The sequence below is a fragment of the Eleutherodactylus coqui genome, chromosome 5 (assembly GCF_035609145.1).
Source record: "Eleutherodactylus coqui strain aEleCoq1 chromosome 5, aEleCoq1.hap1, whole genome shotgun sequence".
Classification (NCBI taxonomy): Eukaryota; Metazoa; Chordata; class Amphibia; order Anura; family Eleutherodactylidae; genus Eleutherodactylus; species Eleutherodactylus coqui.
The window spans coordinates 11,076,605-11,093,125 of NC_089841.1; the positions used below are offsets into that span (position 1 = coordinate 11,076,605).

General features: G+C 54.9%; 1 protein-coding gene across 2 annotated transcripts in view; it reads left to right on the forward strand.

Moving 5' to 3' along the window:
• Positions 1-16,521, forward strand: part of ARID3C (AT-rich interaction domain 3C) — a 130,013-nt gene that overhangs the window by 13,654 nt on the left and 99,838 nt on the right. The window contains exon 2 of one of the 2 annotated variants that reach the window (XM_066602306.1): positions 1,196-1,888. In XM_066602306.1, coding sequence (XP_066458403.1) covers positions 1,196-1,888 — 693 coding nt within the window. The remainder of the gene's footprint in view (positions 1-1,195; positions 1,889-16,521) is intronic. The other variant, XM_066602307.1, reaches the window with a different exon arrangement.

Below are 16,521 nucleotides of genomic sequence, written 5' to 3' on the forward strand. Positions count from 1 at the left end.
CCGATGTGTGATACAGAGGGGGGCGAGAGAGTGCGGTGATACGAGGGGGGCTCCGATGTGTGATACAGAGGGAGGCCGGGAGTGAGAGGCTGAGGGGATTCCAAAGAGTGTAATACGGAGGGAGGGCAGTAATACTGATGTGTAATATAGAGACAGAAAGGATACTAATGATTGATATGTTTGTAATAATGCTGTTCTTGTTTCCCCTCCCCCGCCCCGTCTCCTCTCCCCATACATCTCTCATGTTTCCCTTTCTTATACTTTTACTTCCTCTTCTCTGATGCTGCTCTCACTTCTGCCCCGTATTCTTATATACTTGCAATGTCGCTGTTTTATCTGTCTGCTATCACATTATCTGATTTTATCTGTCCAATCCTCCTCTTTTCCGTCGCTGCCCTGTCGGCTCCTCCTCTTTTCCGTCGCTGCCCTGTCGGCTCCTCCTCTTTTCCGTCGCTGCCCTGTCGGCTCCTCCTCTTTCCTGTCGCTGCCCTGTCGGCCCCTCCTCTTTTCCGTCGCTGCCCTGTCGGCCCCTCCTCTTTTCCGTCGCTGCCCTGTCGGCCCCTCCTCTTTTCCGTCGCTGCCCTGTCGGCTCCTCCTCTTTTCCTTCGCTGCCCTGTCGGCCCCTCCTCTTTTCCGTCGCTGCCCTGTCGGCCCCTCCTCTTTTCCGTCGCTGCCCTGTCGGCCCCTCCTCTTTTCCGTCGCTGCCCTGTCGGCCCCTCCTCTTTTCCGTCGCTGCCCTGTCGGCCCCTCCTCTTTTCCGTCGCTGCCCTGTCGGCCCCTCCTCTTTTCCGTCGCTGCCCTCTCGGCCCCTCCTCTTTTCCGTCGCTGCCCTCTCGGCCCCTCCTCTTTTCCGTCGCTGCCCTCTCGGCTCCTCCTCTTTTCCGTCGCTGCCCTCTCGGCTCCTCTTCTTTTTCCGGCGCTGCCCTCTCGGCTCCTCTTCTCCTCCGTCGCTGCCCTCTCGGCTCCTCTTCTCCTCCGGCGCTGCCCTCTCGGCTCCTCTTCTCCTCCGGCGCTGCCCTCTCGGCTCCTCTTCTCCTCCGGCGCTGCCCTCTCGGCTCCTCTTCTCCTCCGGCGCTGCCCTCTCGGCTCCTCTTCTCCTCCGGCGCTGCCCTCTCGGCTCCTCTTCTCCTCCGGCGCTGCCCTCTCTGCTCCTCTTCTCCATCCTCTCTTTCCTTCTTACTCCCTCTGCCTCCAGCCAGCAGTGTTCTCGGCTCCCACGTCTCTCCCCTCACTCCTTGTATCTGCTTCTTCCCACCACAGCTCACCTTTCCCTGTTTCCCGTCCTTCCCAGTCCTCCCAGTCTGTTTCTTCAGGTGGCGGTATGAGGCTCGAGGCGGTCATGGAAAACCTGCAGCGCCAACAAGCTGCCCGTTTGGCCGTAGAAGAAAAACTGAGGCAGGAAAAGGAAAGAGATATACGTTGTTTGGTGGAATCCAGAATTCAGCAGCAGGCGTTGGTCATACGGCAGTACCAGGCGGCGGTGAGAGCGGCAGCGGCAACAGTGGTCAACTCAGCTTCAAACTCAAATGCTGTCAATACAACCACCACCAGTACATCTGCAACCAGCTCCACCATGACCCAGAACCGGCCTACTTTGATATACTCACGGCCGCCAATCCACAAACCAGAGGAGGAAGATTCCAAGCACAAGAGCGATGGTGAAGAAGCTGACTTTGAAGATGAAGACATGGAAGATGAGGATGGGGAGGAGGAAGATGAAGAAGATTTGGAGATGCCCTCAAACATACAACGACCCGATTCCCCAGGCAAAATATTGCCAAAGATCGGCCACGCTCAGATGCCAAACACCAGTTCACAGTCCCAGACATTATCCCCCAATGGACAAACGGGACAGCATGAGTGGACGTATGAGGAGCAGTTCAAACAGGTAAGACCCATTATCCTCCTACTCAACATAGTGGCTTGCTGTAAAGCTAGCCACAGACTGCCTCGTGGACAACCGGGCCTGGAGCCAAGATCACCACAGCATACCAGACTGATGTCAGCTCATCTCTGGTGTTCAGTGGTGGCTTCATCCAGGTGCCTCCCGTTAGGTGAGCCAACATATCAATAGCTCTTGGAGGTTGATGGCTCGAAAAGAAGCATTGACCAACATTGACCTTCTCCTATAGAAGGCAAGACTCTGATAGTTGATCTAATGTCCGTGGCTCGCGAATGTGTCCTGTGTAGTTGTAAGGCACCTACCAAACTGGGAGGGAGGTTGGACGTCCTGTGAAACGGCATCTAGAGTAATGTTCCTGTGGCCCATAGAGTTAACTGGTGAGGAGATCTCTGCTGGTCACTGTCTGGGTGGAGATGGCAGTTGAACAGTGAATTGGAGTCATTGCCACACTCATGGTTGGAGAAACTTTGTCATCACCCATGTGTAATAGCCAAATATGACTGCGATGCTATATACAAATGACGTACAAATGGTTTGAGTAGAGGAGCAGAAGTGGAAGGTTTTAGGAGTTGATAGGACCATCATCATCTTCGCCGTGTGATAATGAGGTCCCAGTAATGCTCCTTGGGGAGCATCTGGCCCATAGACTGAATAGGGGGCGCAACACAACAGTGTATGAAGCATTTACTGACTTGTACATCAGTCAGTGCAATGTGTCCGACTACGACCGCTCCAGGAAGCTGAAAGTCACATGATTAAGACTCATTGTTGCACTACACTAGTGGGTAGAAGCCCTTATAGTGCAAATATTTATTCTGTATTGTACTGCAGAGCTGCACTCACTATTCTGTTACTGGTAAGGTCACCATGTACATATTTATCCTGTACTGATCCTCCAGAGCTGCACTCACTATTCTGCTGCTGGAGTCACTGTGTACATACATTACTTATCCTGTACTGTTCCTGCATTATCCTCCAGAGCTGCACTCACTATTCTGCTGGTGGAGTCACTGTGTACATACATTACTTATCCTGTACTGATCCTGAGTTACATCCTGTATTATACTCCAGAGCTGCACTCACTATTCTGCTGGTGGAGTCACTGTGTACATACATTACTTATCCTGTACTGACCCTGAGTTACATTCTGCATTATACTCCAGAGCTGCGCTCACTATTATGATGAGTACGATTATGTCTGTAGGTGGATATCACACGGGGTTTCTTATATACCCCTCCTTGGCTCTTGTTGTTCCTTTGTGTTGACTTCTAGTTTATCTGGATGCCTTGACGGGTGATTTGCGCTCTGCCCCGCTGCTGGAGGTGTGATAATGCGCCTGTTCAGACCTGTCTGGCAGGTTGGTTTGCTGGACATTATAGCACTTGTGATCCTATAATCTCCTGAGTGCCGCAGTAGCCGGAGACCATTAGGAGGAATTAGGGAGTCATTAGAGGAAGGGATATATTGTCTTCCCAGCCCGCCCACATTCCTGGTGGCAGTCAATGCTGTGCTAACAACAAGGTATCCCACTGCTCAGCTCACAGAGCATTGTCTAGACTGGACACATTGTACCAAAACCTCAGCTGTGAGAACTATTGCATGGAGCCTTCTAATGCAAATATTTCCATTCACTGTCAGCAAGCAGAGATCGTTAAAATACTGTAGGATTGAAAAAAAGGTTGCAGCACTTCCTCTTATACACTAATTAAAGGGGCCCCTCCATCATTATGGCCGCAATGGAAATACACCGCGGCAATGGAGGCCGAGAGTGCGGAAACACCTGAGCAGCTGCGCAATTCTGCTTCCTTAACTCGCGCGAATGGAGGTCGTGGAAACATTTTAGGACACTTTTTGGTGAGATTTTCCTGCTATTTTTTTCTTTGTTTTTCTGTGATTTAGTGATGTACTTAAAAGTTTTGCGCACTCTTGCGGTTACCACGAATCAATTGTGTGAATATACGGCTAAGGAAATGGCGTAAGCAGCCCACTCTGATGTTCCCGGAATGTCGGACCACCCTGGCTGCCACATACAGCCAGGATGAAGTTGGGGAGGCCAGATCTTCAGATTGGCGCGGGTCCCAGAGATGGTACCCCACAACTGTCAGAGTGTTTGGGCATATCAAGGTGGGTTTGTGCTAATGGACGCCGTCTGTCCCATGATATTCTGCGCAGTGGGCACTGTGGAAGTACCGTGAGAATCCTCGTCACAGCCCAGCGCTGGCACGTCATGCGCTGCACCCGCACATACGCGGCAGCTCGCCAGGCGAGACACTTGCAGCGGATCCGGAGAGCTGAGTATAGGGTCGCAGGCAGAATCCAACCCGGCCGTGGCCATGGCGGAGAATGTTCTATTCTGTGCAGAAAATCGCGCGGACGGCTTCCATTGCGTTCAGGCCTCATGCCCATGGCGAAATATCGCAGTGGAATCAGACCCGTGCCCCCCAGAGACCCCATACTCACCTTTCCAGATCCTCCGCGAGTGTCTCGCCCGGCACATGTGCGCAGAGCATGACGCACTGGTGCTGGGCAGTGTCGCTGATTCCTCGCAATACGTCCGCTGTGCCCACTGCGTGGAATATCGCAGGACGGACGGCTTCCTTTGACTGCGATGGAAGCCGCCCGCGCTATTTTCTGCACAGAATAGGACATGCTGCGATTGGCCCCCACGAGCGGAAAATCGCAGGGGAGAATTGTTTACCGCAGGACATCTACGGACGGACATTGCTGCGGAATTGGCAGCGGGTGTCTTACTGCGAATTCCGCAGCGATAATCCGTCTGTGGGCGTTCAGTCCTCCGGGCGGTATTTACACCCACCATTTGTCCTTCACATTGGACCCAAAAAATAATTCTGAAATCGGACGGAAGTGGAAACTACTCGATAGAATGGCGTCATTCACACCGGCGATTTCCCTCTTTCCCACCACCACTTAGAGCGCTGGTCCGACTCACAGGAATCGTAGCATGACACTATTCTTGTCTGATCCACAGATGAGGGGTCCTGGACATCGGACCACCCGCGCACACGGTGTCCATATGATGTCCGATGTGAGGTGCCCGAGGGCCTCATGGGGGTGCCCGAGGGCCTCATGGGGGTGCCCTGGGGCCTCATGGGGGTGCCCTGGGGCCTCATGGGGGTGCCCTGGGGCCTCATGGGGGTGCCGTGGGGCCTCATGGGGGTGCCGTGGGGCCTCATGGGGGTGCCGTGGGGCCTCATGGGGGTGCCGTGGGGCCTCATGGGGGTGCCGTGGGGCCTCATGGGTGTGCCGTGGGGCCTCATGGGTGTGCCCTGGGGTTTCATGGGTGTGCCCTGGGGCCTCATGGGGGTGCCCTGGGGTTTCATGGGGGTGCCCTGGGGTTTCATGGGGGTGCCCTGGGGTTTCATGGGGGTGCCCTGGGGTCTCTTGGGGGTGCCCTGGGGCCTCTTGGGGGTGCCCTGGGGCCTCTTGGGGGTGCCCGAGGGTCTCTTGGGATTGCGCGTGTATTGCAGTATACATAAAGGCATCCCGACGGTACTTTCACACAGGCGAGTGCAAAGGTGGTCTGAAAAACTCAGACAATATCACACTTGTAAAATTGCGATGTTCACTGCGTTGCGATTTCCATGACAACCGTATTCCGTGGCTGAACGCGGGATTTTTCTGCTCGTGAAAATTCAGCATTTGCAATAGGAGAAAATTAAAATTCCGCCGAGCGAGATTTGTGCGGGCTGAGAGACAAATGTCAGAATGTTCTCTCAGCGCTGCGGGAGAAGGATCGCACGTGTATACAGACCCCCTGAAAACACGTGCGGCGCACAAAACTCGCACGAGAAGCGTCCTCAAGTGAACGCACCCAAAGAACGGACTCCATGGTGAAAGCAGCGGACGACCTGAAGGATTCCCCTGCGGTGAAATGGCGCGCTCCTTTATGCAGGGACTCCCACCCGAATGCCTTATTTCCGCTCGCGTGGCGTTTGGCCGCTCCTTCATCAGCGGATTTGTTTATGCAGCATAGAATTGCTCGCTAGTCGGCGGTGCGCCTCGCCGTGACGAACAATACCGGTGGTCCTAGGCCGCGTGCGGACAGCAGCAAACCTGCGTGGATCCACGTCCTGGCGCTCATTGCAGAGGGCTAATTGGCGGCCTTTGTGAACGATTCTTCGGTCAGCGCTCAGTCGCCATGAGGAGCGTCCGTTGCTGCGGCGCTCCCAACGCGTCTGTATAATGTACGAGCGACATATTGATTTCCCTGAGCGCCGTGTGATGCGTCATGTCCCCCACACGCGGTGGCGGCCCCCCGTGACTGTGGCAGCAGAAGCCGGCGCATCGCTTCCCTGTAGGCCTCATCCACACTGCCTGCCAGGAAAACCCTCCTTGTTGTCCCTAGCAACCAGTCACAGAGCGGTTGTATGCCTTGGACTGCTGTGCGCTCTGGTTGGTTGCCATGGGCAACAAGGAGCGGTTTCCTGTCAGTCAGTATGGATGAGGCCCGTCGCAGTAACGAGAATTATTGGTGCAGGGAACGCAAGAGGTAACGCCGACCGCCCCGACGATCTTGGCCGGGGCGCGCGGGCCTCGGGGTGCGGCGTGGCCGGGGCGCGTCGTGGCCAGAGTGACCATGCTTCTCTATTATTGTCTTGTTATTACAGGTGTCTGCGTTATACGGGGGAGGGGCGATGTACGAGGTTATGCATTCCCCAGTCCTTTACAATAAACCGCCAAGTCCTGGGAGTCTATAAATGTGACCTCCAAGCAGGGAGTTAAAAAAAAACAAACATATTATTACTTATGATGTAAACGGAGGTTATATCAGTGCTGGAGCGTTATAAGAGGAGTGGCTGATATCAATCACATATATGAAGTTTCTGGAGCCTATATCAGTACTGGAGCATTATAGGGCAGGGTTCACACAGGGCGTATTTTCGTCGGAAATCTTGCGGTTTGGCCGCAGCAAAAACCGCGAGATTTCCGCCGGGAGAACCGCTGCGGTTTAAGCCGCGGCGGCTTTGAAGCGGCCCGGCCGCATGCTTTTCCGTTGCGGACGGGGCTCCCATAGAGGAGAGCGCGGCCGTAACATAAATAAACAAAAAAACGACTGTAAACAGACATGCTCGATCCTTTGAAACCGCGGCTGCGGCGGCCGCAGCCGCGGTTTCAACCGGATTTACCGCAGCGGATTAGCCGTCCTGTGTAGGCGAGGTTTCTGAGAAACCTCGTCCACATGGCTGGCTAATCCCGAGATTAGCGGCCGCAGGCGGATCTGCTGCGGCAGAACCGCGGCAAATCCGCCCTGTGTGAATCCAGCCTAAGAGGGGCGGCTGATATCAGTCACATATATGAAGTTTCATGAGGTTATATCAGAACTGGAGCGTTATAAGAGGGGCGGCTGATATCCGTCAGATATATGAAGTCTTTGGAGGTGATATCAGTCCTGGAGGGTTATAAGAGGAGTGGCTGATATCAGTCACATATATGATGTCTCTGGAGGTTATATCAGTATTGGAGCATTATAAGAGGAGCCGCTGATATCCGTCAGATATATGATGTCTCTGGAGGTTATATCAGTACTGGAGCATTATAATAGGGGTGGCTGATATCAGTCACATATATGATGTCTCTGGAGGTTATATCAGTACTGGAGCATTATAATAGGGGTGGCTGATATCAGTCACATATATGATGTCTCTGGAGGTTATATCATTATGCTATAAGAGGAGCGGCTGATATCAGTCACATATATGATGTCTCTGGAGGTTATATCAGTATGCTATAAGAGGAGCGGCTGATATCAGTCACATATATGATGTCTCTGGAGGTTATATCCGTATGCTATTAGAGGGGCGGCTGATATCAGTCACATATATGATGTCTCTGGAGGTTATATCAGTACTGGAGCATTATAATAGGGGTGGCTGATATCAGTCACATATATGATGTCTCTGGAGGTTATATCAGTATGCTATAAGAGGGGCAGCTGATATCAGTCACATATAGAATGTTTCTCACAATGCAGATAAGGCACATAAAGCCACCGTTATGGGGGAGGGGAGGTTTCTGCATTTCCCCTTACTGGTTTCATTGATGAAAGCTGCACTCTGCTTCTCTCCAGCACTGTGGCTGATAACAGGGAGCAGTAGATTGCATTCCCCTGTTATGGTGTTTTTGGAAGGTTCGGTTCCGGTTCCCATCCTAGTTGATCCAGAAGAAGGCAAAAAAACGCCCGTGTGTGAAAGCCGATGTGCGATGGGGCCCACTGGTATCAGCAGACACAGAAATAAGAATCCCAGCTGGGCCCTAACACCTCGGGGCCCGCCGTCCAACTGTAGTACAAGAGGATGGAGCAGCGGCGGGCGTATAGTGTTCATCCCCATTATTAGACCTGGTACTGTATTCTCTCCCGGGCATGGAGGGGTTAATGGCAGCACTCTGGGTGGTATTGGAGGTCAGAGGTCACGGTTAGGGGTGCAGAGTGTTTACTGAACCTGTACACAGAGAGCGAAAAATGTCAGCTATGTGCAGCCGCCTCCTGCAAGGCAGACTGCGGCCCCCAAGAGCTGTGCAAGGGCCGCACCCCCGAAACACTGGGGAGAACACAGTGCCCCCCCGAAACACTGGGGAGAACACAGTGCACCCCAGAAACACTGGGGAGAACACAGTGCACCCCCGAAACACTGGGGAGAGCACAGTGCACCCCCGAAACACTGGGGAGAGCACAGTGCCCCCCCCCCCCGAAACACTGGGGAGAGCACAGTGCCCCCCCCCCCCCGAAACACTGGGGAGAACACAGTGCCCCCCCGAAACACAGGGGAGAACACAGTGCCCCCCCGAAACACAGGGGAGAACACAGTGCACCCCTGAAACACTGGGGAGAACACAGTGCACCCCCGAAACACTGGGGAGAACACAGTGCACCCCCGAAACACTGTGGAGAACACAGTGCACCCCCGAAACACTGTGGAGAACACAGTGCACCCCCGAAACACTGTGGAGAACACAGTGCACCCCCGAAACACTGTGGAGAACACAGTGCACCCCCGAAACACTGTGGAGAACACAGTGCACCCCCGAAACACTGTGGAGAACACAGTGCACCCCCAAAACAGTGTACCCCAAAAACACAGCAGAGAACACAGTGCGCCCCAGAAAGACCAGAGACCCCAAGATAGAGTGCACCCCAGAAACAGTAGACAACACACTGCACCCCAAAAACAGTAGAGCACATAGTTACCAAGCATACACCCCAAGATACACCCAGTGCACCCTGGAAACACAGCCTGGACCCCCAGATACACGCAGTGCACGCTGCGCCCCAGAAATACAAAGCCGGACAACCCCTCTAGCCCCGGTAGCAGCTGATCTCTGGCAACTTGGTGCACTTTGAAAGCCCCGCGCAGACCCCACTGCAGGTCCCCGCAGCTCATGGGGGGGCAGCACCCCACAGACTCCGGGCCTTATCACACATGCCCGGCTGTGCCTCGGGGATGTCCTGCCATAACTGGGGGCACGTCCGGGACGCCATCTGATACAATTGTACTGCTCACAGATTGTCTGACTGGGCGCATTGTAACAAACCCTCAGCGGTGAGAAGTACCAAAAAACGGAGGAACTCAATCTACTATTTTCCCACCATAGAAGGACGCGTCCTGGCGCCGGACGCTGGTTTTGGTCACGGCGCTGATCGCGCAGCCAAGCATCGCCGTGCGGCCCTGCGACCATGCAAACCAGTGGAAGCCAATGCAGACGGATGTCCGCTCGCGGCCCCCTGTGACCCGATGAAGGAATACCAGTTTGGATGTCTGGCGGTCGTTGGGTTGGAGCTGCGGAGTCTGTGAGCCTCAGGGTGACGGCATAGACTTCCACTAGCGTGCAGTATGGCGGGACGTGACAACGCGGCCATCTTTGCCGTCACACCCCAAGCCACCGCGTCCCTCTGGCCTAAGTCACGTAACGCTGGACGCCATGACGGTACATCGGTACAATCTACCAATCACCTTGTGTTTATATGGCTGCGAGGCTGGGGGAGGGGGTCATCCAACAAGGAGAATATTAACCCCTTCTGTCCTAGTAAGATAAGCGGCGCCAAATGCGTCGGACGGCCAATCATCTGTTTTCTGTTGGGATGTTAAGCTGACCGTAGGCGAGGCTGGGCGTTCGCTTTGGCGTCCTCAGCCTCCACCGCGCCATCAATAAATTCGTCTTTGTAATCCTCGCTGTGCGGTGAACGTGACGCCGCTGCGCAGCTTGTGCAACCTGTAGCTCTCCAGAAATGGAGGAACTACAACTCCCAGCAGCTCTAACGGCATGCTGGGCACTACAGTTCCACAGTGCCTCATTCACTTCCGTGTATATAAAATTCTGCAACATGCTAATAGATCTTGGTTTGTGTTCTGCTTGCTGTCAGTGAATGAAAACCCATCCTGACCAGATACTTCTCACAGCTGATTGTTTGTTACAATGTATCTTTGTAACGTGACAGGCCTCTAGCGTTGATAGAAGACCTCTGTCCATCAGTGTTCTGGAAGCTTCTGATATGGTGGGGGAGGGGCTGTGGTCTCTGGCCTGTGGGGGAGGGGATATAATGAAGATGTCATGCTCTGTATATAATACACTGTCTGCCCGTTAACACCCCCCCCCAACCAGTACGGAATTCTGTCCGCTCGTATATTGCCACTAGGGCTATATTAGTGGCCGTGCAGAATATTATTGGCTGTGCTGAGTGACACACACATGTGCAGGTGGGGGGCTCTGCGGCCCCTCCAGATAACACATTCTACCTCCAGACCAAATGGCTTCTTTCAGGAAGGATTTATTGTGTCATCACCGTAAACGCCATCTGTATCCTGCGCAATTATCTGCAACACCAGAGCTACAGCTTGAGGCCTACTACACATATATAGCAGAGCGGAGAATGTCAGTGCACATAACTCATGGCAATCCTGAAAGAGAAACCAAGAGGAGCAGCAGAGGACCTCCCGAAGACCCTACAGACTGCCAGGGACCCCCCGAAGACCCTACAGACTGCCAGGGACCCCCCGAAGACCCTACAGACTGCCAGGGACCCCCCGAAGACCCTACAGACTGCCGGGGACCCCCCGAAGACCCTACAGACTGCCGGGGACCCCCCGAAGACCCTACAGACTGCCGGGGACCCCCCCGAAGACCCTACAGACTGCCGGGGACCCCCCGAAGACCCTACAGACTGCCGGGGACCCCCCGAAGACCCTACAGACTGCCGGGGACCCCCCGAAGACCCTACAGACTGCCGGGAAGCCCCCGAAGACCCTACAGACTGCCGGGGACCCCCCCGAAGACCCTACAGACTGCCGGGGACCCCCCGAAGACCCTACAGACTGCCGGGGACCCCCCGAAGACCCTACAGACTGCCGGGGACCCCCCGAAGACCCTACAGACTGCCGGGAAGCCCCCGAAGACCCTACAGACTGCCGGGAAGCCCCCGAAGACCCTACAGACTGCCGGGAAGCTCCCGAAGACCCTACAGACTGCCGGGAAGCTCCCGAAGACCCTACAGACTGCCGGGAAGCTCCCGAAGACCCTACAGACTGCCGGGGACCCCCCCGAAGACCCTACAGACTGCCGGGGACCCCCCCGAAGACCCTACAGACTGCCGGGGACCCCCCGAAGACCCTACAGACTGCCGGGGACCCCCCGAAGACCCTACAGACTGCCGGGGACCCCCCGAAGACCCTACAGACTGCCGGGGACCCCCCGAAGACCCTACAGACTGCCGGGGACCCCCCGAAGACCCTACAGACTGCCGGGGACCCCCCGAAGACCCTGCAGACTGCCGGGGACCCCCCGAAGACCCTGCAGACTGCCGGGGACCCCCCGAAGACCCTGCAGGCGGCCGGGGACCCCCCGAAGACCCTGCAGGCGGCCGGGACCCCCCGAAGACCCTGCAGGCGGCCGGGGACCCCCCGAAGACCCTGCAGGCGGCCGGGGACCCCCCGAAGACCCTGCAGGCGGCCGGGGACCCCCCGAAGACCCTGCAGGCGGCCGGGGACCCCCCGAAGACCCTGCAGGCGGCCGGGGACCCCCCGAGGACCCTGCAGGCGGCCGGGGACCCCCCCGAAGACCCTGCAGGCGGCCGGGGACCCCCCCCGAAGACCCTGCAGGCGGCCGGGGACCCCCCCCGAAGACCCTGCAGGCGGCCGGGGACCCCCCGAGGACCCTGCAGGCGGCCGGGGACCCCCCGAGGACCCTGCAGGCGGCCGGGGACCCCCCGAGGACCCTGCAGGCGGCCGGGGACCCCCCGAGGACTCTGCAGGCTGCAGGGGACCTCTGCTCATGTGTCCTCTATTAGAGAGACACTGACCAAGAATGGTGATCATGGAAGGACACCAGGAAGGAAGCCGCTGATGGCCAAAACTAATATTGCAGTTTCAAGTTTACCTGAACCACCGAGATGTCAACATGATGCTTCTGGGAAATGTTCAACGAATAGACTAGACAAAAGTGGACGTTTTTAGCACAAATGTACAATGTTACAACGTTATGGAGGAAAAGAACAAGAACACAGCATACCAACACCAAAATCTCATCCAATTGTGAAGCCTGGTGGAGGAGAAGGGCATGGTAGAGACTGCATCATGGCTTGGGTCTATGGTAGAGACTGCATCATGGCTTGGGTCGATGGTAGAGACTGCATCATGGCTTGGGTCGATGGTAGAGACTGCATCATGGCTTGGGTCGATGGTAGAGACTGCATCATGGCTTGGGTCGATGGTAGAGACTGCATCATGGCTTGGGTCGATGGTAGAGACTGCATCATGGCTTGGGTCGATGGTAGAGACTGCATCATGGCTTGGGTCGATGGTAGAGACTGCATCATGGCTTGGGTCGATGGTAGAGACTGCATCATGGCTTGGGTCGATGGTAGAGACTGCATCATGGCTTGGGTCGATGGTAGAGACTGCATCATGGCTTGGGTCGATGGTAGAGACTGCATCATGGCTTGGGTCGATGGTAGAGACTGCATCATGGCTTGGGTCGATGGTAGAGACTGCATCATGGCTTGGGTCGATGGTAGAGACTGCATCATGGCTTGGGTCGATGGTAGAGACTGCATCATGGCTTGGGTCGATGGTAGAGACTGCATCATGGCTTGGGTCGATGGTAGAGACTGCATCATGGCTTGGGTCGATGGTAGAGACTGCATCATGGCTTGGGTCGATGGTGGACGAGGCTTGATGATTTAGGGCTACGGTGAAGAGGTGCATCATGGTTTGGGGCTATGGTGGAAGGAACATTATGATTTGGGGGCAATGGTAGAGAGGCGCATCATGGTTTAGGACTTCTCTGCTCCTCAGGGTCTGGGCATCTTGCGATCATTAAGGGAACGATGAATTCTCAGGTGTATCAGAACATCTTACAGGAGATGTAAGGGCTGTTCAGGACCTCAAGATGAAGAGGCTTTGGATGATGAAACCAGATGATTACCGAAAGCACAGAAGTAATCAACTAAAGAATGGTGGAAGAAGATGATTTGTTTTTTGGAATGGCCGAGTCACAGTCCTGACCTTATTCCTATGGAGATGCTGTGGTATGACCTGAAGAGGGTTGTGCACACAAGGCATCCCAGAAATACTGATAAACTGAAAGACGTTTGGAGGAAGGAAGTGTCTTACATTGTATGATCTATCCCCCTTGTGTGCCACTACATGCAGCTACAGAAGATGTTGTGTGGACCTGATTGCTACCAAATGGGATCAGCAGCTTATTAAATAAAAGGGTTTGCTTTTCGTAGAGCTGTATATTCTGGTCTGGATTTGTGAAGAGCTCAGTGACGCCTCCTATAGGCAGTGCGATGGTGGCCATTAGTGAGGGTCACCTCTTGCCTGTATTGGAGCTCCCCCCCCCCCCCCCCCCCCGCACTCCAGTCAGTGTTGCTTCGGTGCCCCGCTCCCTTCCTGGTGGCACGATCACATGATCAGTGCTGTTGATCCCCAGCCTCCGTGTTGGTACAGCTGAGATTGCCCGCAGTGATCATGTGCTTGACAGCAAGCAGTCGCACTACCCGGGAGTGAGCAGAGCACCGCGGACCCGATCAGCCAGGGGAACCAAAGAGGAGAGTATCTTTTCCCATTTTGCTCCATTCCCAGCCGTGTCTGCGGCCCCCCAGGACCGCTCCCAGAATCCAGGACTGTTCACCGACTGCTGGAGCGTTGGGAGACATGGTGGCCGCTCTCGCATCTGCATGGCTTCACCGGTCTAGACGGAAAAAGACATTTCCAAAAATTGCTGCTCTTGCATCGCTGCCCTCCTCCGTGCCGCCATTCCTTAGTGCCTGCAGGCTGCCCGGCTTCCCCAGACTCCCCATCCGTGTGCATCATTGTCACCAGGCAGATTGGTGTTGGCCACAAGCCTTTTCATGGCGGCCGCACGACCCGTCACCCCAGGATCAAAGTAACCAACGGAATGAGAACCACCAATAACCCCCGGGGAACTGTACCTGGGTGGAGACACCTTTAGGAAATCGCCATCATGTGGCGGTCATCTATTCCTATAAGCGGTAAAACTGCCACCACACGGCGAAAATAACCCGTATCACCCCTGGGAGTGGATACAAACACATATACGATGTCACACGTTACCCCCGGGGCTACATTGTATCTGCAGCTTGCACCATCTCCTGGTATAAGTGTCACCACAGTGTAACATAATCGCCCCCCCCCCCCATGAGAATGGCGCAATGAGAAGAATGTGACTGGTCGCTAACAAGTATCAGCCCGACCATAAATAATCCGGCTCCGTGTAAAGGACAAGGAGGTAAATGGAGAAACCAGATGAGCCGCATTCCCACCCCACACCTTATGACATCATCGTCACCCGCCCGCTCCTTAACCCTTTCACCCACGAGGGTCCGGGGATCGTGAATCTGACCAGTTCCGACGTTTAGTCGTCTCCATCGATGAGACTCGGCCTTCGCTACGAGCGCAGGATCCGCCATGTTGCCTGCGGGATAAATATTGGGATATTTTCCGTACACGGCGAGGGCAAATTCACAAATTTCTTTATTTAGTTTGTTTTTATTGCGAAAAGGGGGATTTTCTGAACTTGGGATATTGTTTTATTTTTCTTAACTTTTAAAAACTTTATTAAATCTCTTACACTTTTTAGTTCCCACGGGGATTTGAACTTTCAAGCATTCGATCACTTGTACTGCAGCAAAGCGACAACTCCTCCTAAGGGCTTGATTTTTCTGTTTGAGTGATTACACCGCAATACCTCAGTACTGCAGTGTATAGCGATGAAACTATATATGTATATATAATGTTGCCACGGGCAGTGCCCAATAGGTATCTTTGTGGCAGCCGTGAGAGCCTTCAGTAGTGCTAGCCCGTGGGCACTCTCTGATCACGCTGCGGAGGGGGGGTGCCCACTGGGTGGCAGGAATGGGGTGTGTCCCTCTAATGATGACAGCTAAGAGGCGCAGTAAGCTCTGACCGCAGCACCTAAACAGTTAACTGCCACCATCAGAGCTGATGCTGATCACGGCAATTACGTGTGGCTGGCGGCTAGGAGAAACAGCTGATAGCTGCCGGGTCGGAGTGGAGTCCCTGAAGTGGTTAATGTGAGTGACCCAGAGCAGAAGACAGCGGGCGGTCACCTGCTTTACCAAATGTCACCCGCCACCCAGTGGTTGGTCATACGTGGCCCCTGGTCCTTTGGAAGGGGGCCACCACCTTGTTTTGGGTTGGGGGTTGGCGACCATCACTGGGGGACTATATTAGGTACGCGGCTGCCATCAGTCGTGTCGTCCTCCTCCCTCCGGGGGCCCCGTAGTGATGTTGGTGTTGATTGGTTATAGGTTGGGGGTTGGCGGCCATCACTGGTGGACTATATTAGGTACGCGGCTGCCATTAGTCGTGTCGTCCTCCTCCCTCCGGGGGCCCGTAGTGATGTTGGCGTTGATTGGTTATAGGTTGGGGGTTGGCGGCCATCACTGGTGGACTATATTCGGTACGCGGCTGCCATTAGTCGTGCCGTCCTCCTCCCTCCGGGGGCCCCGTAGTGATGTTGGTGTTGATTGGTTATAGGTTGGGTTGGCGGCCATCACTGGTGGACTATATTAGGTACGCGGCTGCCATTAGTCGTGCCGTCCTCCTCCCTCCGGGGGCCCCGTAGTGATGTTGGTGTTGATTGGTTATAGGTTGGGTTGGCGGCCATCACTGGTGGACTATATTAGGTACGCGGCTGCCATCAGTCGTGTCGTCCTCCTCCCTCCGGGGGCCACGTAGTGATGTTGGTGTTGATTGGTTATAGGTTGGGGGTTGGCGGCCATCACTGGTGGACTATATTAGGTACGCGGCTGCCATCAGTCGTGCCGTCATCTTCCCTCCGGGGGCCCGTAGTGATGTTGGTGTTGATTGGTTATAGGTTGGGTTGGGGGTTGGCGGCCATCACTGGTGGACTATATTAGGTACGCGGCTGCCATTAGTCGTGTCGTCCTCCTCCCTCCGGGGGCCCCGTAGTGATGTTGGTGTTGATTGGTTATAGGTTGGGTTGGCGGCCATCACTGGTGGACTATATTAGGTACGCGGCTGCCATCAGTCGTGTCGTCCTCCTCCCTCCGGGGGCCACGTAGTGATGTTGGTGTTGATTGGTTATAGGTTGGGGG